At 44.4% G+C, this 23,016-nt stretch overlaps 1 protein-coding gene across 1 annotated transcript in view; it reads right to left on the reverse strand.

The window, feature by feature from the left end:
• Nucleotides 1-2,893: 2,893 nt before the first annotated feature.
• LOC139643946 (contactin-4-like) overlaps nt 2,894-23,016 on the reverse strand; it is a 50,280-nt gene continuing 30,157 nt past the window's right edge. The window contains exons 8-19 of the mRNA XM_071519267.1: nt 17,873-18,000; nt 10,875-11,050; nt 9,552-9,672; nt 8,820-8,978; nt 7,728-7,877; nt 7,063-7,133; nt 5,424-5,658; nt 5,011-5,126; nt 3,921-4,107; nt 3,718-3,830; nt 3,454-3,622; nt 2,894-3,029 (exon numbers count right to left, since the gene is read on the reverse strand). Coding sequence (XP_071375368.1) covers nt 2,938-3,029; nt 3,454-3,622; nt 3,718-3,830; nt 3,921-4,107; nt 5,011-5,126; nt 5,424-5,658; nt 7,063-7,133; nt 7,728-7,877; nt 8,820-8,978; nt 9,552-9,672; nt 10,875-11,050; nt 17,873-18,000 — 1,717 coding nt within the window. The 3' untranslated portion in view covers nt 2,894-2,937. The remainder of the gene's footprint in view (nt 3,030-3,453; nt 3,623-3,717; nt 3,831-3,920; nt 4,108-5,010; nt 5,127-5,423; nt 5,659-7,062; nt 7,134-7,727; nt 7,878-8,819; nt 8,979-9,551; nt 9,673-10,874; nt 11,051-17,872; nt 18,001-23,016) is intronic.

Raw genomic sequence — 23,016 nt, forward strand, 5'->3', positions numbered from 1 at the left:
GCTCTTAGTGCCACCTAGTGCATTTTCTGTGAGCAACAAAATCTGGACAATATCAGGAGCTTCAACCTAAAAGTATAGGAAACACTGTGGGTTTTCAGCAGTTATGTTAATGTAGGTCTGTTCTCGCAAAAGATTCACTACTTTTACCTCTAACCATTCATAAAAGAGAGAAGCATTTATTCAGACGCCTTTATCTGGGATAAGGGTGTCAACAGTGATAGGAAAAACTGATCAGGGGGTGTGGGGGTGGCCGCACATTTTCTGGTTCCAAATAAAATATCAGAGCTTATTTGTTTGAATGTTAGACATCTGAACCCACTAAGTGATGTTATTGGGGACAAAAAAAATTGATCTTTCTAAAAAATATATATAGTTTGCTGTTGTGATTTTCCTATTGATAGATCGGATAGATTTTCTTATTGATAGACTTGAGTCCAGGTCTCGACATGCCGTCATCCCCCTCTCTCTTGCCTATGTTTCCTATCAGTCTCTCTACTGTGTACTTAAACAGTGGCGCAGAAATCAGATTAAATTAAAAAAAGAGATGAATAAACTAGAGGCACATTTTGAACAAACCCCCCCCCCCCCAACCTTGCCAGAACACATCTTGCCAGAGGAGAAACATCACTGTGTGGTCAATTCTCAAAATCGGTCGGTATGCGTCGAGGGATGGGTCAATAGAGTTTGACATTGTTTCTATAAATCAATAAACTTTATTAACACAGTATAAACAACAAACAGCAACAGAGAAAACCCTCATGTAGAGCGTATATGGACAGTAGACCCAGTATATCTCAGAGGGTGCGTAGGAGAACACCTGACTGAGACAGAAGCACAAACATGGGCTGATCATGATTCCAATTTCATGGTACACATATACACAAACCTATTAAATCTTGCATGTTCCTAAAGCCATTCAATCAGTTTGCAGATGGACAGAAGAGAGGGGACAAATTACAGTCATGCTGAGCAACAATTGGCTACAGTATGAAACAGAGTTATTACATAAAAACCAAGTAAACCAGCTCTTTAGAAAGGTTCTTTTATATAAATGATTTGAAGTGTACAAAACAGTATATTACACATTTCTTGATGCATGATTCTGAGCAAGACCCAGTAGCCGACAGTACACTTCCCTTCAAAGTACTACAAACTACCTGCACTTAACTGGATTACAAGCTACATACGGACTGCACTGTACGACTGTACCATAGCAGTCTCACATGGCATCAGAGGACTATGGGAAAAGGAAAAGATCAGCAGCATCGTCTTTAATTAAGAATGCACACCCATAAAAATGTACCAGGCTTCGCATATTGCCAATAACCCATGCGATACAGCAAAATGCCGTTCAAACTAACCTCAGTAACCTCAGCATCGTACAAAGGATGCCGGCCCCCGCTCCCGACGACGTACAGTATCTATCAACACAGCAGCATGTAAACATCACCGCGGCTGCTTCATAGTTCTATGTTTCTAATGTTTTTTGATATACATATGATAAGTTAAGGCTCTTTAAGGACCTGAGGATTTTGAACATATGATGAGGCACACAGAAGGCAAAGAATAGCTCTAGACACAGGGCTAACTGAAAGAATGAGGAGCATGAGACAGCCACAAGGGTCCGGTCACCAGTGCAATTCAATGGCCAAGGTAGAGGAACCCAGGGGAGATACTCTCCTAAATGGCGTGGTCCTATTTCTGATGACAAGTCCAGTATTTGTCATATGGATGGCTTAAAGAACTACTCTGACTTTTTGGGAGTTTGGCCCGTTGGTCACCCAATATCTGATGAGAGGATTGCCACCAAAATCATCTCTGTGTCTCTGGTAGATAGCTCTATGATTAGCATTATCCAAAGTATGGCGATAAATCTCTTAGTAAACCAAAGTGGTATTGGTTTTTATTCTATGGACTGTAGATTCATAACTTCTGAAAACAAAATCTCAATCTTCATCGTTAGTGAAGTCGGTCACGATCACGAATCAACAGCACAAAAAAACTTTAGCTTTCTAGCTAACCTCACTCACAACAAAACACTGAAGTCTTGTGGGAAAACAGACCTTCTGCCATTGAAAGTGAGTTCTTTTTGTCAAATTTCATGTCTATTTTACCAAATCCCAGCCTTAGAGCTTCTACAAGTTCTAATGTTCTCACTTTTTGGAAGATGCTAGTCGCCTGCGATTACATAACATACTGTATGCTAAAGTGTTAGCTTGAGCTATGGACAATTTTGTTGCCAATCTTCTCTTCACATACTGGATAAGGTGAGCAATGGGCCAAACTCCCAAAAAGTCTGCACAGTCCTTTAAGTGCAATGTTTTTTGAGATATTGAAAAACAAAAATGCAGAAATGTACGATTAAAATAACAGATAACAGTTAACAGTTCATTCACTTGAAAGAAAACTCTAACTCTGGTCGTTGACATAGAACCACAGTTACAAGTCTTATCTTGCTTCAGAAGACAGAAGGTGCGCTGTTAAATAACATTCTTAACCTCCAGACTTTAAAATTTGATCGTGTTATTCGCCATGCACTTAATTCCCTCTCACACCGTTGCCTTTTACAAAAAGCCCAGACCAATTTCGAATTGATTCAAAAAAATCTATAAAAGCTCAACATGTCATACAAAAAGATGCATATAAGACGTTTTTTCTATTTCTTTTTTTTTTATGAAAGCTGCTTTGGTAACAACAGAGTCAAGACATCGGTCAATCTCCTTTACTTAGCCTGGGTGCTGAAGTGGGCTCTTTCCCTGTCATCTCAATGGCATGTTTTTTTTTTTTTTTTTTTTTTTTTTTTCTTTTTTCGCCAGTGTCTTCCTCCTGCCTCTAAAATCTAAATGAATGGATCTAGTTACACCACACTGGGCTGTGTTTGCGTTCCGCGGTAGAGCTGTCTCCACATCAGATGCAATGTCTGCTGGGAGCTGTTTGTCATAAAGATGTCCGCGCTGTGAAAGACAGTGCTATTGTACTGAGGGCTGATAGAGTGGAGACCTTGGATGCTGAGCCGATTGCGTTGGGACCTGAAAAGGTATTGAAAAGAATGAGGCTGTTAGTGTGTTCACAGTGAGAAAAAAACAAACAAAAAACGCAGACTTTTTGGCATTTCATTTCTCTAATCTGCCGCCTCTCCGGCGTGCTTTAAGTAATCAAGGCCTGAGCGCATTTGTTTCCAAAATCCTTGAGAGTTATTACTCGAGCTGTGGAATGAGGCATCGCAAGTATTCTAAATAAATTGCCCAACTTTTCATGCAACACTCGCATTACGGTCTCACGTAGAGGCCATAATTACACAATGTCTCATGTACCAAATTATTTCCCCCCCTCTCTCTGCGTTCCTCTGGAGATGATGATAGTTAATCTGTTCTGGCAAGCCGAGACAGCAGCATGGGAGTGGATTATTCAGTTCACCCATGGGGGAGGTGCAGTAGCTTGCTCTCCACTGACCTGGTATTCTTGGGATGGTGATCTGCCTGCTACTGCTGCCTTCCCCCCCCTCTCCGAATGGTTTGATCTGGATGATGTACTCCTCATCAGTGGGCAAGGAGAGCTCCACTGAGGTGGTGTTGGTCTCCATGACGTTGGGGCGGCTGTGTCGGTTCTTCTTGTACAGCACCTGAGGACGGAGCGCACGGAAATCAAAAGTCAGGAAGAGAAGCCGTGATGGCAGAAACTATTTTCTGACAAAAAAACATGTGAGCAGCTCCTTACTTTGTACCCGGTGACCTCTGACTCATTCTCCAGGGCTTTGACCTGCTCCCAGTTCAATATAATCTTGGAGTTTGATGTGTTCCACATCACTTTGACCGGTGGCTGGCTGGGTGCTGAGGGGAGAGAAACGCATTATTCACATCAAACAAAAGTCGACCGCTGGCGGAGAGCGAGCGGTAGTCATAATTAGATCCAATACTTACGTGGCTTTTTGGTCGTGACATTGACAGTGGAGCTGGGAGGCCCCGTTCCAGCGGTGTTGTACGCCCTCACTGAGATGTAATACGTGGTGCTGCCTTTCACCCCGCGGATAATGGTGGACGTTTGATTTCCTACAGTCCTCTGCACGCTGGCTGTGTCCTCCCTTTCACTTCTACTCCAGTACCTCAGCTGAAAAACCGACAGGGCAGAACCGCATGAATGCAGAAACACGACGGACACTTTAAAAGCCTTCTGTTATGCCCCGTCGATGAACTGAAAACTGAAAACCGGACGCTAGCGCACTGTAAATTGGTCCAAAAACAACCTTTGGCAGTGTGTCACCTCATGTAGCCTTTGCTCACCATGTGCTCTGTACTTCAGCTCTGCCTACCAGAAGCGTGGCGCGGTTTATGTTATGTGGTACGAGCCGAAGTCAAATATGCAAAAAAAACAGGGGAGGAAAAAGAATCCTCAAAAATCCCCAGCCATCATCTTCCACTGATAACAGATTTTCTTTGTCGCCCGGGTGTCAGGGCTGAAATAGCTGGCACGCTTGACAGCACAAATATAATTTGTCTTTCCTCACAGGAACGGTTTGCTCAGGCCCTGCTCCTCTGTTGACATTGAGTGGTCAACAATTTATAATTCTGGCACTTTATGCAATCCGTGGATGAAAACAGGGCCTTTGTTCATATATTGAATTTCAATAATTATACAGAATTAAAATGACAAGAACTAACTGAGCACAAAGCCAGTGTCTGAAACTACTTTGTTGTGTGGATTAGAGGCTAAACGTTGTATCCCTCGGTGTATTGCATCAGCACGCTAATCAGGGTGGTTACAGTACTTAGGTAAGCAACAAGAGAAACACAACTAAACCCACAGGCATGGGACTAGGCTGGACCATTACGCATGCAGCAAGCTATTATCTCCTATGCCCAAGGTGCATGAGCCTGAAACGCTCATCAATAATAGAACAGAACAAGATTCAACAGCATTAGTTGCTACGCGCACACGCACACACGCACACACGCACACACTCGCAGCCCGGGTGGAGGCAAACACAAACACGGGCGTTTCGTCGTAGCTCACCTCATAGCCCAGGACTCTTTTCTTGCTAGCGTTCCAGGGCAGAGCTTTCCATGAGACTTCAATCTCGGACGCAGAGAGGCTCTTGGCACGGATCCTGGTGGGCGCTCGGCCAGGCTCTGGAGTTAATGTACAAAGGCTTTAAATGATTTTAAAGTTAATACTGAGCTTTGATGACCCCCTCAAAGTGGGACCATCAGAGCTGCTTCAAAACAATTTGTTTCATCCGAACCAACAGAGGGAGGGCAGTACGGGTGGCGGCGGCGGGGGAGGGGGGCATCTGCAAATACCGATAGAAGTACATGGGCAGCAAGATCACAGTTATGAGTGCGATGGCTCAGAGCCTGTTTGGATCTAGTTTACGGGTACACACACACCTCCATGACGTGTCGTGCGTGACATGACGTTGTACGCACCTTCCTCTGCCGAGTAGATGGTGGCGACGGCGCCAAACGGGCCCTCCCCCTCGTTGTTGTAAACCCCGACCTTCACGTGGAACGGCGAGAAGGGCTGGATGCTCTCGTTTTTGAAGACGTATCTGGAGGCCTCGGGAGAAGGTACGGCAGCCTGCATCCAGCCCGTGGCGCCGTGGGGCCGGAAAGCCACCACATAGCCGAACCCCGGCCCGTTCTGCAGCTCCTCCGGGACAGGCTGCAGAGAAACGGATCAACACGGTGTCCCACATTAAGTTTTTAAGGGCTGGTAAACTACAAAAATGTACCTGCTAAGAATAGTTTTTACTGACCAAAATAATTACTCTACATTTCTTTTTAAAGAGTAGCTAAACCCCAAACCTAAATCTGTGTGAAGCCTGACATCTAATGGTGAAAAGTAGGGTACTGCACTGGCCATCTGCTATTGGCTGATCTTTGGTACCAGGTGATGCCACCTTCTATAGAGTACAACAGGTGGTGACATCAACTGATACAAAAGACCAGCCAATAGCAGATGGCCAGTTCAGTACCATTAGATGTCAGGATCCACACAGATTTAGGTTTGGGGTTTAGCTAGTCTTTAAAGAGATACAGTATGTTTTTAATGCCATTTTGTGTATAGATTTTGTGTATGCGTTAATTTAAAACTTGCTCACTCACTTATACAGTGGCTGAAGTTTATAATTCATCTTGAAGGGCAACCCAGTTTGAGAAGACAACCAAGGCTTTCAAATGTTATTGTCTCAATGTACTAGTACTAGTAATGGGCACATCCACTAATAGCACAGTGCCCTCAGTGCGATACCTTAACTCAGCTATTGTTAAGAGCCATAGCACACCATATATCATGCATTTATAGCTGCTGACTTCATTCTATAAACCAACCCTCTACACTCCCAGCCACTAAAAGATACATAGTCATAAAAAGCATTTGATTTTCTTTTCACCTTGGGCTTTGAACTTTGTTCTGGGTTAAAGCAACTATCCTAGTAGAAATGCCCGTCATACATTTCTCCTTTTTGTGTAAGCACCATTTTAAAGCCATTAAAATACTCCATCTCTGCTGCTACGTCAAATGGAAAAGTGCCCGAGGTATCTTCAGAGTCGAGGCAAAATGAGCGCTTTGTTAAACAGAAGTTAGACTTTAATTGAACTCGTGCATATTGAACCATCAACATTCATTCAGTGAAAACTTTCACAGCAGGGGCTGATGATTTCAAGCAGCCAGAGTAAATATAAGCTTTTGGAGCCGGCTTGATAAACGGGCGCTTTGTAGAGGGAAAGAAAGAAAGAAAAAAAAAAGAAAGAAGGAAGGAAGGAAAGAATGGAGAGAGGGAAGGGAGGAAGAAAAAAAAAAAGAGATTGGAAAACAATCTTTGAAAAAAGTTGCTCGGGACTTCGAAGGAACCATTCTGTTTAATTATCTTATTGAAACCTCAAAGGCATTTTTCTCTCCCCCAGGGTGACAGAAGCAGTTATTGCCTCTCTGTTCTTAAAAATGAAATGCCATACATTAAGCCGTTCAGCGGTTATTAATGAAACAAGGGACCACATCTGCAGAGAATAATGACGTCTGGTTCCCTCCTCCATGGGTGAGGGGGTCCTGTGCCAGCTTGCTTACCTCCCATGTGATGACTAATTCGGAGCGACTGCCGCCGCCTCCGCTCACATTGGCTGGTGTGACCTTCGGAGCTGGGGGAGGAAGACGGATCAGCTTAGCCCTGTTGACTTCACACAACGCCTCAATCACTTTTGATAACGCAGTGGCACTCTACTGAAAATTTTGGTGCCTGCATAGTTTTGCACCGTGACATCATGACAGACGTAAAGTGAATAGTTCACCCCAAAAAAAATGAAGATTTTGTCATTATTTCAGTGCAGTTCAGTTGTTTCACTTCACTTCAGTTTTTGACATGAGGATGAGTAGATAATGATAACATTTTCACTTTTGGGTGAACTATTCCTTTAAAGCTGCACTAGGCAACAGCTTTATACCAAAGGATACTAATAGGATATTAATAGGGTAGGCTTATAAAATCGCTGAACATTCCCTTTAAGAGCAATTCATAATTTCTTGTGGGTGGAGAAGTGTCCATACCTCACACCCACATTTTATTTGGGCAAATAGGGTGAATCTATGGGGTCTTAATTAGAAATTTTGTTTGGTGCAGCTGTAAAACCCATTAAATGATGAAAATGATGTAATTCTCAGTGAAAAAAAAACAGACATACTTGTTTGAAAGGGACACTGGGAAAGTTTTTTTTTTCTGTTCATGCGGTACGTACAGGTCTCCTTTGTCCTTGCTTGTTTGGACGGCTTGCTGGGCTCGCCCGTCCCGATGGTGTTGCTTGCCAGGACGCGAAACTCGTACTCCACCCAAGGGCTCAGGTCTATTACTGTAGCTGTCAGCCGGCGGCCCCCCACCACCTCAGGAACTGGCATAAAACACACCGCGCCCTCTTCAGTATCACCCCACTTTGTGTGTCTGTGTGTGTATGTGTGTGTGTGTGTGTCAACTTAGCATCAACAGTCGTCCTGTCCTCCAGGCTGACAGGCCTGGTGAGACTCCACCACAGGTACACAGGACAGGTGTAATCCCTCACAAGGACACACGATGCACACACGAACTCCAAAGACAAAACAATCGCACCTTAAAGGGATACGCTGACAGTTTTGCACGGGAACTCTTCGATCAATGTAACATTGTGCAACAGCATTTATTTAGCTCTCTACAAAGCACACTAACACACACGGTGTCTGTTTACTGAATGGTAGCTTGGCATCATCTTAAAAGCACCGTAATGCACAAAATATTGAACCAATAGAGGTGAAACTGCTACCTTTCTACTCGTCACATAACAGTTAATAGGACTGACTTATTCGGCCAAAAGTCGATCTATGGAGGAGCTCCATTTACCTGCAAGGTCATGAGGTAAATGTGTATCAAGGATATGATCCTGACGTGGTAAATCAATGACACCAGTAAAACATAAAAGTATCCCTAATTCACAAAAATATCAATGGAACAAGGTATACAGTGTGGGATAATGCACATTACGCCAACCATGCGTGAACACTCAGTGCCCCATTAAAGAGGATGTAGGGAAAAATTACACTCACTCTCCACCGGTACTATCACTTAACTACACTATCAAATTACAGCTTTGGCAACAAGGTTCATCATCGGGATGAGATCCATGTTTCAGGATCTTTCCCCAGAGTCCGATAAAACGGCGGTCAATGGTCACGGTACAATTGCGTGCCATTTGGCGCCGGGGTAAAAATTACATCTCCAATATTCTCACAGGCGAGGGGGAATGAACAGCGGCCTCCTCCATGTGATTGGAGGAGGCCACGGCTGGTTGGAGAGAGCTTACCTGTGGTGACAGCCTGCCACCCGAGGGAAAACGGTGTCCGGGCCTGGATGGTGTATGCCGTAATTGGACTGTGATTATCAGGACCAGGCCTCCAGGACAGAGAGGCTGTGGTATCGGTGATTTCTTCTACATGGATGCTGGTGGGGGGCCCCGGGGGACCTGATAGATGGCATAGCCAAGGCAGGCAAGGGGAGAGAGAGAGAGATAGAGAGACAGATGGAGAGAAGGGAAAGGGGGGGGGGTGGGGGGAGTAAGGAAATGTAAATCGGGGGGGATGGGGAGTCGTGTTCTTAGCAACTGTGGCGACTGTAGTGAAGTCGGTTCGATGGGAAACCTTGGGGAAATATTCAGTCTAATTAGACAGTGGGGTTTTTTTTTTATCTCAAAGAGGGAAACATCTCTATCTGCCCATCTTTTCATGTGATCCCTTCATGTCTTCATCAGCAAGGCACAACCACTCACACTCGAACTAAACATGGATCCCCAACAAATCCTCCTACCTCCTTCAGCAGTAGATGACTGATAAATGAATCAACTGTTTTGTAATCTTAAATACAGGTAGCTGAAATACTGTGTCCCTTATAGCATGGAATATCGTATATAAATCACTTTTCCAATTACCACATCACCCGATGGCCTTTAAATTACAGTTTTAAAGATGAGCGTGTTCATGCAGCATATCCATTAGTAGTCAAAACGGAGGTACAATAGGTACGGACTGTCATGGCTTACCTCTGACAACCAAGTCAGCAGCAATGGAAATGCTGTCCACCTTGGTTTGCACAGCACAGGTGTATTTCCCTGCATGCCTCAGCTGGATGTTTCGAATCATAATGTCTCCAGCTGAATGCTGCTGTCATTCAACACATGCACAACCACACACACACACACACACAAACAGTTCTATGAGCAACATGGTAAGCACCAAGCTATTGTAATTCAAGAACAATACTGACTTGCCAACCGCATGGGAACAAAAACAGCCTAACAGAAAGCCCATTCCCATCTACATGTATCTCGAACAATAAATCCATCACTCCTCACACAGCCATTCTTTCCACATTCTAAAATGGATACAGTATATTGGGAAGCCAGCCAGCACACTTACATTTAATCACTATAATTATAAAAATGTATCTGGGAAAAGTACCTTGATTTTGGTAGTGGTATAGCCCTTTTCACTATTTCAACTATGAAGAGTAGCCTAATGGCTAGTTCAATAGCTAGTTCTTTCAAGGACCCTTTTATTCTATCGCTAATTGCAATTCCCACTCCAACAGTATCATTTAATCAGAGTAAAGCAGGTTTTGTAATAAAGTGGCCATGGCAAAAAGCTGTGGCACAATGGCACTGAGATTTCTATTTAGAGGCTGGTAGATATGTAGCAATTTATTAGGCAGACGAGAGTGTAAATTACAGTAAGAGAAAAACACCAAAAGCACACAGGAAAGACACATTTAATAAATTCTGATTAAACACATTTTTTCTTCTTTCTTTTTCTTCAGAAAAAAAAAAAAAAAAAAAAAAAAAAAGCTAAGCCAGAGTATCACATGCTGAGATGTAAGCTTTGAGCCTTTTAAAGTATACAGTGGCTGAGTGAGACTGGTTGCAGGCTGTATATGTAAATTTCATTTTAAAATAAACCACAGGCTGCAATTTTCTGGCCATAAATAATACACTTGATACAAACATTCCCCCTGCACTGCGGCTGAATTTATTATGACCCCGCTAAAAGAAGAGAAGTATAATATTGATGTACCAATGAATCTTCAGCGTCACCCCCTGACCTTTGTTCAATGGAATCTCTGAAGGGGTTGAAAAATCAATGTATTTTGATGGCAGATTTTTATGAGGGCACCGTGGCACAAATAAAATATGCAGTAAGCACTCCTCCACACACACTACAGTAAAGATTTGTGCCTTAATTATGCATTATGTATTCCAGGGCCTCTGACAAGCGCGGTGTAAAAACTCTAGCAATACGGCGCCGCTGTCACGCCGCGCCAGCTCGTTTATAAATGAGCGCCAAGAACCTCGCGACCCTCGTGGACTTACCCCGCCCACTTTTTCGAAGTATCCGCCGTGGCTGCCGAAGTGGATGAGCTGCTCGTTGAAGAACCAGGTGAACTTGAGCTCCAGGGACGGGTCGTGGCTCACCTGGCAGGGCAGGACCACGCTCTCTCCCACGGTGACGTCCAGCGTGGAGGCCGGGGTGGTGATGGCGGTCGGCTCTGAAACACAGCACACGTTCGCACCCCCGTTGAAACGCGCCGCTCGGTTCCCCCTTTTTCTGGGGGCATTAAAATTCTGTACACAAAATGGCTGTGTAAAAGCCGAGCCCTTCCATCATCCTTATGGATATGTCAGGCTCAGTTAATAGAAGGATATACGGGACAAAGCACACAGCAAACTAGGGCGCGAAGCTACAGTAACTGGTATTAGTTTCGGGCCTGAGCTCGTCTCTGCGGGGACTGAGAGACTTGTCTCTCCCGCATCCGGAGGAGCCTCCATGTGTCACTGTCAGCTCAGCCTTGAGCCCGGAACTCCCCGATCAACCCCGAATTCCCAAAACGCACCGCTAGGAACTAGAAACGCACCAATAGTAAACACCAGTGAGCACTTCCTCAAGTTGTCACTACTCCGCCTCTCGAGCCTCTCGCACGCGGGACATTAGCATGCCGTCGCATGGGAACGAGGCACCATCCCTTATCTCCGCTCGTGTGTGAGTGGCGGAGGAGGAACGTAGGTAAAAGGGACGTGTGAGAGAGGCGAGATGAGAGGAAAGCGAGGAGGCTTTGTTCTGGTGGTGCACAACGCCGGTCTCCCTCTTGGGGGTGCTGTGATTACTTGGTTGAAATTGCCACTCTGAGCACACGGACTAAATTAACCATGGCAAATGATCCCTGGACAGGCATAGATTCATGTAGAAAGTGCCGGCAGTGCAGTCTTCATCCAGAGTGAATTCGATACCTTCATTGTATTGGCCCCCTCCACCCCGCCTCCCTCTCCAGACACACACACACACACACACACCGCCATGCAGTCCCAATGTGATTTATCTAGTCGTTTTCTGATATCACGCCAGAGTGCTATCAGCTGGTAGGTTTTGTTATATACACAATGAAAGGGTGTCTGAAAGCCCCAATCCCCTATTGTTGAGGCTAAATGCTGAGGTACAGCGGCACAGTAAAAATGTCGTAATAGCACACAGTAGGCATTCAGGCGTCTGTGTCTGCTCTGTTTCTGGAGCCATTCAAGGCTTGCAGATAGGACACCAAGAGGCGCGTAGAAAGCAACAGCTGCACCTTGTAGCATCAGTACAGCATGGACGTAGAAAATCAACACTCTGACAGTAAGGATCCATTTTCTTAGCGTTAAGAAACACACTTCTTTTAAAAGTGCCAGGTCTATTTTGCATTTGTTTCTATCGTGAGACAGGTGATGAGAAGAGGAGAAGGTAGAAGAAACAAAAGGGGGAAATATGTAGGAACAGTCACTATCTCTGGATGCAACATACTGTAAAAATGTATTGGCTTATTATTACTCCAGTGCGGTTGGGTGCGTTTGCCTCCTTTGTGCTGTGAGCTCCTCTCCATGCTGCATGCGATGCCTGGTCTCTCGCCGCCCCAAGGGATTCATTGTGACAATGACGATGGGAATATGCTCCCTTATTACCCTCCTCTATCATCATTTGTGACAGATTATATGGACAACCAAGGTTGGTTACACAACCCCACACTGGGCTCTTGAGCATAATTTGATTGATATCTATCTTGTATAATGCCTTGTTACCTACTGCCACTGTAAACGGGAGGATAGTAGCCCGCTCACTTAGCAGGGTCAATCAGAGGCAAGACAGAGAGCATGTTAGCGGGCTGACAGACTCTCCGGCACTTTGGGGATCGCTTCCAGGTTGGGTCATCCGGTGTCGCTACATTACTGTTCTGTTCAGCTACCGAATGTGTTCGGGTCCTTTGATTGCTCTGCCTGAGAATGCCGTTTTAGGCCAACTGCCTGATCTAAGTACACCGACACATTATAGATATATATGTATATATATATATCTATATATATCTATCTATCTATCTATCTATCTATCTGTCTATATATATCAGGAAAAAAGCAACGCTGAAACAAACATTAATAGTATGCTCAGGAATTTGATGCTCTAGCTTTTATGACTGATACATTTGCTTTTATGAACCCATTTACTTTAGCTTGTTCATTTCATAATTGCAGATTAATATAGCAAATTAATAAGAAATGGATAAATCTTTTTTTTTAATGCAGCAAATGGTTGGACTTCTAGCCTTGAAACACGTTGATCAAAGTTATACAAGAAACAGAAGGCAATACCTCTATATTAGGGATGGGACGATATATCGAAATGATATATTATTGTATTGCAATACAAAAATGTGACAATACGTATCGTGGGGCAGAAAAATTAATAGTGATATTTGCTCCATTTCATTCTGCTGTAGTAATCACAAATGAGACGGCTTGCCTATCACAATTTCACAAACTCTCCATCCAAATTATATTATTTGCACTTTTTAATGACTTTTTTAAACTGTTTACATTCTATCAAGCCAATGCCATTGCTAGAAGATGTGTGGCTCAGAAATAAAAAGAATTCTGCACATAGTGTCATAGTTTGTTGATGTTGAACTTTTATTTATTACATTGTATTGTGGTTTTATCGAATCGTGAATCCCATATCGCGTATGGAATCGTATTGTGAGATAAGCAGATCATCCCATCCCTACTCTACTCTATAGTCTAAGGCGAAGAAATAGAAGAAATCATGGGACTACCACACACAGCCGAACAGATAAGGTACTGACACCTGCTCAGAGTGGGGAGACATGGAAATTGGGTAACAATAAGATTGTCTTGGGCGACCAGAAAACGGAGCGGGCCAACGGTTACCAAATTACCCCTCTCCAAGGCGTGCAGACACGCCTCCCTCAGCCAGCCTCACCGCTCTCCCCACAAACTGCAGCCATCATGAATAATGCTCACACACCCCTACGGAGGACAAAGACAGGGGGCTGACCCCCTGTAGAGAATCTCTCCCAGCTTTAATGGTCTAAAGTGGGGTGTGTAAGCGCGTGCTCTCCCCTGGTGTATATATTCTATAGTTTTTTTTTTCCACACAAGGCGAGTGATGTGAGCTTGAATAATGCATGCAGCGCACTGAAGAGCCACGTGCCGTGTGGAACTGGGATTTTGAAGAAGGTTTACCTGAGCAAAGCCCTCGCCCTCTAAACCCTTCAAGCCAAGACTAACGCGGCTGAACTGTAGGCATGCGGGGTTCAAGGGAACACAAATTTCTCTGTGAAATGGTTTTCGCCTGGTGGGTCGACGCCTTTGCCCGTGGAGAAAATCTGCTGGCACGGGGTCAGGCCAAGTCTCAGTCCATCTAATTGAAGGTAAACTAGCATGAGTGAGCATTTTGAGAAATCACTCAAATTTTTGTTTCCTTGTCTTTTAAATCAGCCGACCTAGAGGGACGCTTTTATCAAAACAAACTCCTCCAGCGCAATTTCACCATGAACGCCACTTCTTTTCCTAAGGACAGTTCAGGAGTCTCTCAAGGACAAACTTCAGTAGAGGGAGAACCTTGTATACGTCGCCGAACAGATACAGGCAAGCTGCTCTCAACGCTGCATTCATATGCTCCGCAGCGGCACATCTGTAACAACCTGCTGTTGATCACTGACAGACGGTTGCTCATTATTTTTCTATACGGCTCTCAGAAATCGCACAGTCATAGTCGCTCTCACATAGCTGCTCACATTGAACGTGGACGGGGAGGCTTTTGTAAAAGAAATACCTCCCAGAAGTTGGTATAAAATTGGAATGCTTTTTCGAGGTCGGTTTCCTCCACCCAGCCTGGTGAAAGAGCAGCACGTAAATTGATCGCGCAATTTATCTTCTGTCCTACAACTGCAAAAAAAAAAAAAAAAAGGAAAAAATCACACCAGGGAAAGTGGCAAAAGCAATGGCCGGTGCCACCTTGCTGGATTGAGTGTTACGCTCATTGCGATAACCTGCTGAGGCCCGGTGTATCTTTTTGTTAAAGCATTTTCATCACAACAAAGAACAGCAAATGGCCTTAAATACAGTTGGAGACATGGTACAAGTCATTCCTGTGGCTCTGCTGTTGCCGTCTGTGTAACTCCATAACAAGGGCATGCAAATCCTTTGTCAGACAGCTAGAAGATGAACCGCCTCCACGCTTTGCAGAAGTGAACTCAGTATGTTCTCAGAAGTTTGGAGCTCACTGACCATCTGTAATGATCAGAGGCGAGCCTAATTGCAACAGCTCATCTCCGGTGTAATCAAAATTCAGAGAGCACATCTATAATCAAGTGCAATTAATCTGCTAATATCCCCCCAGTGTTGGAATAATGGGGACATTAACAGAGCTCATCTGTTGTGACTGCTCCTCCGCTGTTTGCTAGGTGGCTCATTCACAGCAGGAGACAATGAATGCTTTTTGACAGGTATTTTTCAGTTTTCATATCACCAAAGTCAATTTGAATAAACTACTGTCATCTCCCATAAGGGCTGCTCCCGCAACAGAAACCCCCCCCCCCCCCCCAGCTAAACAGGTTTCCAATCCGCCACGAAATAGCGCATGTAAATTACCCCATCCCATCTTCCAAACAATATCGATTGTGACAGAGAGGCATAAGATCATATACGGGAACATTTGTACATCAGCTGGAGAAAACAGCTTTCTGCATATGATGAGGGGGAAGGAAACCGGTGAGAGAGAATGTCAAATAAGACCCATATTCCCTTTCGCAGGAATAATAAGTGGATAACAGTGGTGCCTATTTATACCGAGAAGACATATGTGAGTGTGTTTCCTTGCAGCTTTATTGGAAAATCACATATAGGCCATCAGGCTGAACCTACAGTGAGAGCGGCAGGTTTCAGCCCCCCACCAAATACACACACACACACACACACACACACACACACACAGCGGCTGGGGGTTCTGAACCGTTTTCATTTCACAGTGTGTGATAAATGGGTGAAGGAGGCTGGCAGAGTGCGGCAATACCGCGCTTTTCATTATGTCAAGAAGCAGAGCTCCATGTTTAAAATTTCACAGCAATTAACATGTGCAAAAACACATATACAGTCACATTTTACGCTGTTAATTTCTTCACTTCAGTTACGCAAAAAGTATTTTAAAAGGTAAAAGTATATCTTTAGTTTCTTGAGTTACACATGTTTTTTAGGGAATGACAGGGGCATGAATGGGAGTCGGAGTGAAGCATCAGCATAAATCAGCGGCAAGGTGCACTCTAAGCTCTCTCTCCACATCTTTGACTGCTGCTGACTTTCGAGCATTTATAATATATGAAATCTGGCCTTTATAATTCAACAGAAAAAGGAAACACGCCTTGATGGTGATTTACAGGAGACAGAGAGCTGGTACAGAGTTTTTCTTTTTTTACATTTTCTTACTTTTCGCGATGTGTTTTTCTGGTGAAAAGAGGATATACAGTAGCTATATCACCTCCTTCTCGTTGCTATGCTCAGAATAAAGATTAACATTAATCAATGCTTTTCAAAGTTTTCAATCAAAAAAAAAGTCAATTAGTCCAGGTTTCTATAGCAACTACATGACAAAATGGGAAAAAAACAAAAAATCCGAATGCTATTTTGGCAGATCACTGTTCTGTTGACACGGCATTTCAAAGGCTTTTACAGATCGCTAACTTGTAGAGGGAAGGAAATTAAATGGATTGAACCTTTGAACAAACATGACAGACTACTACCGAGCAGAAGCTTTGTCTTCCAGGCTCGATGAGAAAGCGCATTAAACTTTAGAGGCTGGGGAAAAACATATAGCATTTCTCATCACACTGCAGGGGAATCTAAAGGATCTTGGCACTGCTTTATCAGGTGCAGCGTTCGACTCGGGCAGTTCATCCCCTACCGCGCGCAAAGGACCGCTCGACATCAGCATGGACCGACTATTAATGTGTGCGCCGTGTTCGCGGGGGTTATGCGGTGGTATTGAACCTCGCTGCTCGACTGAGGTAGGTGGATAAGGATAAATTCCGAGTTAATTTGTCTTGCGCGAAACCTGCCCAGGGGGTTTGTCCCAATGTCTAAGAATATATACTGTGCTGAAACAAAAAGAAACGGCAGCTGTCTGACTTTGTCTAAAGGATTGGACGCGAAGCTTTCCGATAATTTATCGAAATATACATGTAAATTGATACCGAACCTTTTGAAATATGAGGCATGAACTCTCTCCCCCCCTTTCCGTTCTCCCTAAGGCAAATACAGTGAAGATCAATAACTCTATAAATCTGCAAAAGCCAGCCAACAAAGAAGGTCAAAGCGGGAACAAGAAACAATAACACAAATGAGCCGTGCAACCTCTGTGAAAAGGGGGTCACAGTGAGGGTACAGTTCACCGAATATGTCAGCAAATCCCCCAGGAGCGAGAGAAGGTGAGAATACTATCCCCAGTGGAAATAGGACAGAAAAAAACAGCAGTGTGCACAGAATAAAGCCGCCCAATGCACAGCACCTTATACCCAGCTCCCATTCATTTTTAATGAAGTATAATAAGTCACAGCAACAGAGCAGAAATGCAATCCCCAGCCCCCTCCTCCAGATGATCTAACAACAGTGGGCCTTTTTTTTTTTTTCCACACGGCACATCCTCTTACAGGACTGGAGGTACCGAACAGAGTTGAATGTTCTCCACACCTCTGTAAATAGACGGGCCAGCGGGGGTGTCTCTGTCTCTCTAGTAATGACAGCGCAGTGAAAAATCTCCACTGTTCATGATTTATCAAAAGACAGAGAGGTGGAGGTGGTCGGATGCAACAAAAACGCGTGTCCTTCTTCCCCGTGTTGTTCATTTTTTATTTATCAAGGCGAATACTTCAGGTTAGTTTCCAAGGACTAGAATGAAATATCAAGCAACTCCGCGTACCGCCGGAGTGAAAAAAAAAAGGCTCCTACTGATCAAGCAGCAGAGGAGACGGTGATGAAATGTAAAGAGGGAATACCTTTAACTGTGACGCTCCCGGAGCTGCTCGCCACACCAAACTGGTTCCTCGCCACACAGGTGTAGAGGCCTGCATCTGATTTGGTTGCGTTCCATATCCGCAGGTTACCGCTGTCCAGAATGGAAACCCTGTGGTTAGAAGAACACAAACATTGTATTATAAGGATCATATAAATTAGGGCCATGACATGAGAGGACAAACACTGCCATGCATACATTGTGAAAATGTAGCTACTGTGTGTGGCTTCGGGCTGACATGACAGCAATGATAAGTGAATAATATAGAGCTGAGAACATTTCTCAGTATTCCTAATTAAGTTCTGCTTCTTTGCAGATGACAAAGATGAGAAATTGTATTTTTTCTTAGGGGTGATTAATTCCCCACATGACTTCAAGATATCTAGGACAACAGTGGCTCCATGCCCTTTACACAATGGCCACTAGTGCTTCAAAAAGGTCAAAAGGCCTTAACAAAACTTGACATTTTCTAAATAACAAGCAAAAATGGAAATTGTGCCCTTGAAAGCAAGGTACTGTGGGAAATCAAGGGTGGACCAACTCATCAAAGCATGCTGAATTTTAATTATCTGAAATACTCTGCTGAATCTGCAAACTGTAAATATGAAAAGGCCTCGGCCTGATTGCGAGGGGGGAAAATGATGTGTGGCCAATAAATTGCTCTGTTCACCTATGAGCCGCGCCATCAAAGTCAGAGCAAAGCAAACGGATTCATCCACTGCACTGTTTGGATTTGAAGCAGCTAGGAAATTAACAAAAGGGGATAGCTGTTTTTCTTTAATGACGGTACTTTGTGACATGCACCTTTGTCCACATTACCACACACACACAGTCACACAAATTTTGGCCTTATACTCTACTCTCTCTGTGCACATAACTTCATTTGTTTGTTTGTTTGTTGTTTTTAGCTGTTTAACACTAGACAGCCAAGCTCTAATCACTTGACGGTTGTTTTGTTTCAGAATTGAAATATCTCTGCTTTTAAGGTTTACAAAGTGTCTCTATGACTTTTCCTCAACCCCCTTTTTGTACAACCCAGTGTTGTCAGATTTTCAAAATCACACAAGAAGGTAGTAAATATATTTACTTCCCTTCAGTTGACGGCTTGTTAGACCCTAAAAATCCACTGCTCTTTCTAGTGTTAATTATTCTTCCTCTGCAAAAGCACTCTGTTACAAACCTGCTTTGTTAAAAGTAACACTGACTTAACTTGATCTGGTTATCTTGACTTGGTACAGTGACTTCATGTGGTGAAACCTGCTTTTAACTGATAGTACTTAATTGATACACACGACTTTTGCATTTAGATATCAACTTTTAAACTACACTGGAGCCTGCAACACAGACTCACCACTAACGCTCCTGTAACTGTGTCTACTGTACTTCTAACAACATGTAGGGACTCACCACTGGGCTGAGACATGGAGCAGTGAAATTCACTGTTTTCAGTGTAGCAGCTGACCAGTGCTAACTATCTGTCATTGCCGCGCTGGAATAAATAACTGTATTAATTCACATAGGATCCAAATTGGAAGCAGCGGACCATGTGCATAAACATGTCAGCTCTCTGGATTGATGTCACTCAATCCTCCAATCGGTTACTATCCTCTGACTCATTCAAGACTGCTGTTGGACGGGTAAAGCCAGTGGATCATGCTGGCAGGCGTGAGCTCAAGGGTTTGAGACAGGGAAGAGTTTATTAGCCTTCGTAGTTAGTAGTCTGAATGACACTTGTTTGTTGGACACATGGTGGGAAACAGCTCATCAGCTTTTACTGTTGTCAGGTGCGCAGCGAGTTTTCTTGTTTGCATGAATGGCACATTTAACACGCCATTGTGGATGTGCGGGTGTAATTTGGTCGACGCGGTGCGATTATAAGTTAAAACATCCCTGCTTCGCCATGTATAATAGATTCGACTTCCATAGCCGCGTGGTGCTGGTGAGTGGGGTTCATGGTTTTTGTCAGGCCGGGGGAAAGTGCTGAATGCAAAGTACCACCAGTGAACCATCGGTTACACAAGGTGCACACTGCACTGTGGGATGCAGCCAGATGATTTAATGAAACTACACCTGGAGGCTGATATATGTCAAGCACATGGCCCATTTAATGCGACAACAAATACCACTGACCACATCTCAGAGCAGTGTCAGCAAAATTACATCAACTACTACACAGTAAATAAATGGTATTACTATGGTGCTATGTGAATATTTCTAATACTACTAATATTTGTCTGATGACTCAAATTATCTTCAGGGAAACGTGAACTAAACCTAATAGCTCTGCATAATAGTGAGTGTCTACCACAGACACATTTATTATCAATTAACTAGCAGCACTTCTGCTAGCACAGTCATGGGTGAGAACAAATGGGCCGGGGTATTGTTTTAACTAGAACAAGCTCTGACCTAATTCAAGACAACCAGCACAAGGCTCACAGCAATACCTCAATATAACTAAATACCTGCATTTGTGCACTGTGCTTTGTATATCCACAATCCCCTTATCCTCTGGGACAAAAGCCCTATCATGTGACTTGTGCACCATGCATCTTGTAAGAAGAGGCTCTGTGGAGAGTGTACAAGTGGTGCGGTGTAAGAACACAATGGTGCTTACAGGGAGTTAAATCCTCTCTAGCCCTCCTGGTGGAGCCAAGACCATTCCTGGTCATTCACCGCTTATTCTACCTGCTGCGGCTTTATATGAAGACTGGGGAGGTATTTTCCCCCTCGCTGACATTCCAGAAAGAGAAATGGACTGGCTGTCTGCATAAAGTATTTGTCATTTGAGTCTGAAGCTAATGGAAGAGCGGCCGAGGTCAAATGGAAGTCAACGAAGGCGCAGCGGGGCTGAATAAGAGAGCGAGGCCTACTATTAACACGCTTCAGTTTTGCTCCTGCCTTCTCTCGTCTCCGCCGTGGCACCAGACAACATGTCTGCGCGTTCTGCCCATTATCTCAGGAGACATTTCCCACCTCTATCCCGAGAGAAGGCAGCGGAGGAGTAGGTATCAATAATTCACAGGTGAGATGAACACAAGTGCCACTCTTTTCATCCCAGCCTCACACAAGTTTAATGGCCACAGCAATAATTCTCCAAAGAGGAGGCGATTATTTTGAACATGGCGAGATGGCCGAATGCACTCGTGTAATCCTAAAAACACAGGTGTATTTTGGGCGAGATCAAGCCTCCCAGAGAAGGGGCCGCGCGGTGTTGATCTCCCCTGGTCTGTGACAAGATGAAAGAGACAAATAACATCAGTCACTGAGCAGCTATCACGGGCACTGTGAAGTGGAAATCGCAGGAAAGAGCCTGGTCCAAAATAAAAGCCTGTTTTTTTGTTATTTCCTTACATTCTCTTTGAGACACTGTTAACAGACGTAGGCATTGCTTTTTGTTAGCTTCCTCGCAATCAAAAGCCACTTGAAAGGTTTGTTTTGATCTTCGATTCAGACATATTTCGTCTTTGATCTGCTTGATAAATTCTACATTGTAAGAGGAAACTGTCACATCCCCAATAATGAGTCACCAAAAAGGAAAGGAAATTGTGTATTGTGAGCAGCTTTGAACTAACGTGCCGGTCTGGAGCGTGGGGCGAGTTTATACTGACTGACGGCAACAGCAGCGGCGGCAGTTAGTTCACATGCTACACAAACACACTAACTGGCTAATGCCATCTAAGAATAAGTGTGTGCTCATAAAAATTCAAAATGCAAACAATATGCGTAATCACAGATCACACCGTGATTTGAGAGTGCCATTAGTAAACACATCCATTCACGAGTACAGTACTGACTCCGAAGGCGCTCCGGGGCTGATTGGTAGCGCGACTGCGAGGTGTGGGCCTGTATGCATCTCTACTTAATTAACAGGGTAAATAAAACAGGATTGTGAAAATAGGGGTTAAGATTCTATCAGTGGGATTACTCAGCCATGAGGCCACAGGAAGAGAGACAGCCACAAGCTTACGGTGATTTCACCCAGTAATTAGCCTCAGCTAAGGCCTTCTGTACACAAAGAGTATTGCCTCACTGCACACACCTTGCTCAGCCCAACTCTGCAGCCATTCGCTTCCAAATACAGGTTAACTAAATACTCCAAGCGAGTGAAAAAGGCACTTCAGGGGTCGCGTTTGATATCGTGCGCTCGGCGGTGCGCGCCCACCACCACTGTAAGCTCACAGATAAGGCGAGGTGTGCATGTGTTACTATTTCTGATCCGCGCTGACCATCATCGACCTACCTGCAGGTGGTGTTTCTAATCATAATTGTATCAAAACGTCAGTGTTGCTAACAGCGCCGGAGGGAAGAGGCTATAATGTGGCGTCTATGGGGTGGGGGGGGTGGGGGGGTGGGGGCTGGAGTGGGGGGAGGCGAGGTCACCATATCCTCTGAGCCGGGACAAGAGGCGGGACCTAACTTCAGGTGTTGATCTATGCTCTCGACTGCTTTAAAAAACCCTGAAGTGCGTAGGAGGGGGTGGGGGGGGGGGGGGCGTCGGAGATAAATTGAAAGGCTGTCTCTCCAAAAGATTCCCCACAGCGCGCCGCGTCGCAGAGAAACGGCCTTGTCAGCGGCATAAATCAAGCCCAGCTGTGCGGCGGCGGACCCCGGACGCTAAAACCCTGGCGAGCGCGATGCAAATGCGGCACGGCTTCTCAAGACGTCTACTTAATGCGGCATCACGACAAAACTAATGTGCGCGCCACTCTCTCGTGAAGTCGTCAACATCAAGGTGAACGGTCAATTAGAGACCACGATAACAGGTGTGCGCTTGGGTTTTTTTTTTTTGTTCGCTCCGTCAACAAAGGGATTGGCTGACGCTGGTGGAACGGGGACACCTGGGCATTTACTTTTGACAATTCTCCGATATAGCCGTAATTGATATTGATTTTCGCCGTGCCCAGACCTGTGCCAGTGACTCTCACCTTGTCACATGGATCATTAGCCGCAGCAAACGATCGCAGCGTTATGCCCCTATGATAGGAGATGATTAACTTTGAGGTGGTTTTACATGTAAAGTGGTGTGCGACCAAATTTAAAAGCCATGATGGTGTCAGCCAAATCCCTTACTATATGACGCTTACTGTATGAAGGTAACTCTGCTGCAAATTAATGACTTTAGCA

The sequence above is a fragment of the Centroberyx affinis genome, unplaced genomic scaffold (assembly GCF_046629955.1).
Source record: "Centroberyx affinis isolate AG114_WGS23_722 - 3 ecotype Tasmania unplaced genomic scaffold, CSIRO-AGI_Caff_v1 ptg000678l_1, whole genome shotgun sequence".
Classification (NCBI taxonomy): domain Eukaryota; kingdom Metazoa; phylum Chordata; class Actinopteri; order Beryciformes; family Berycidae; genus Centroberyx; species Centroberyx affinis.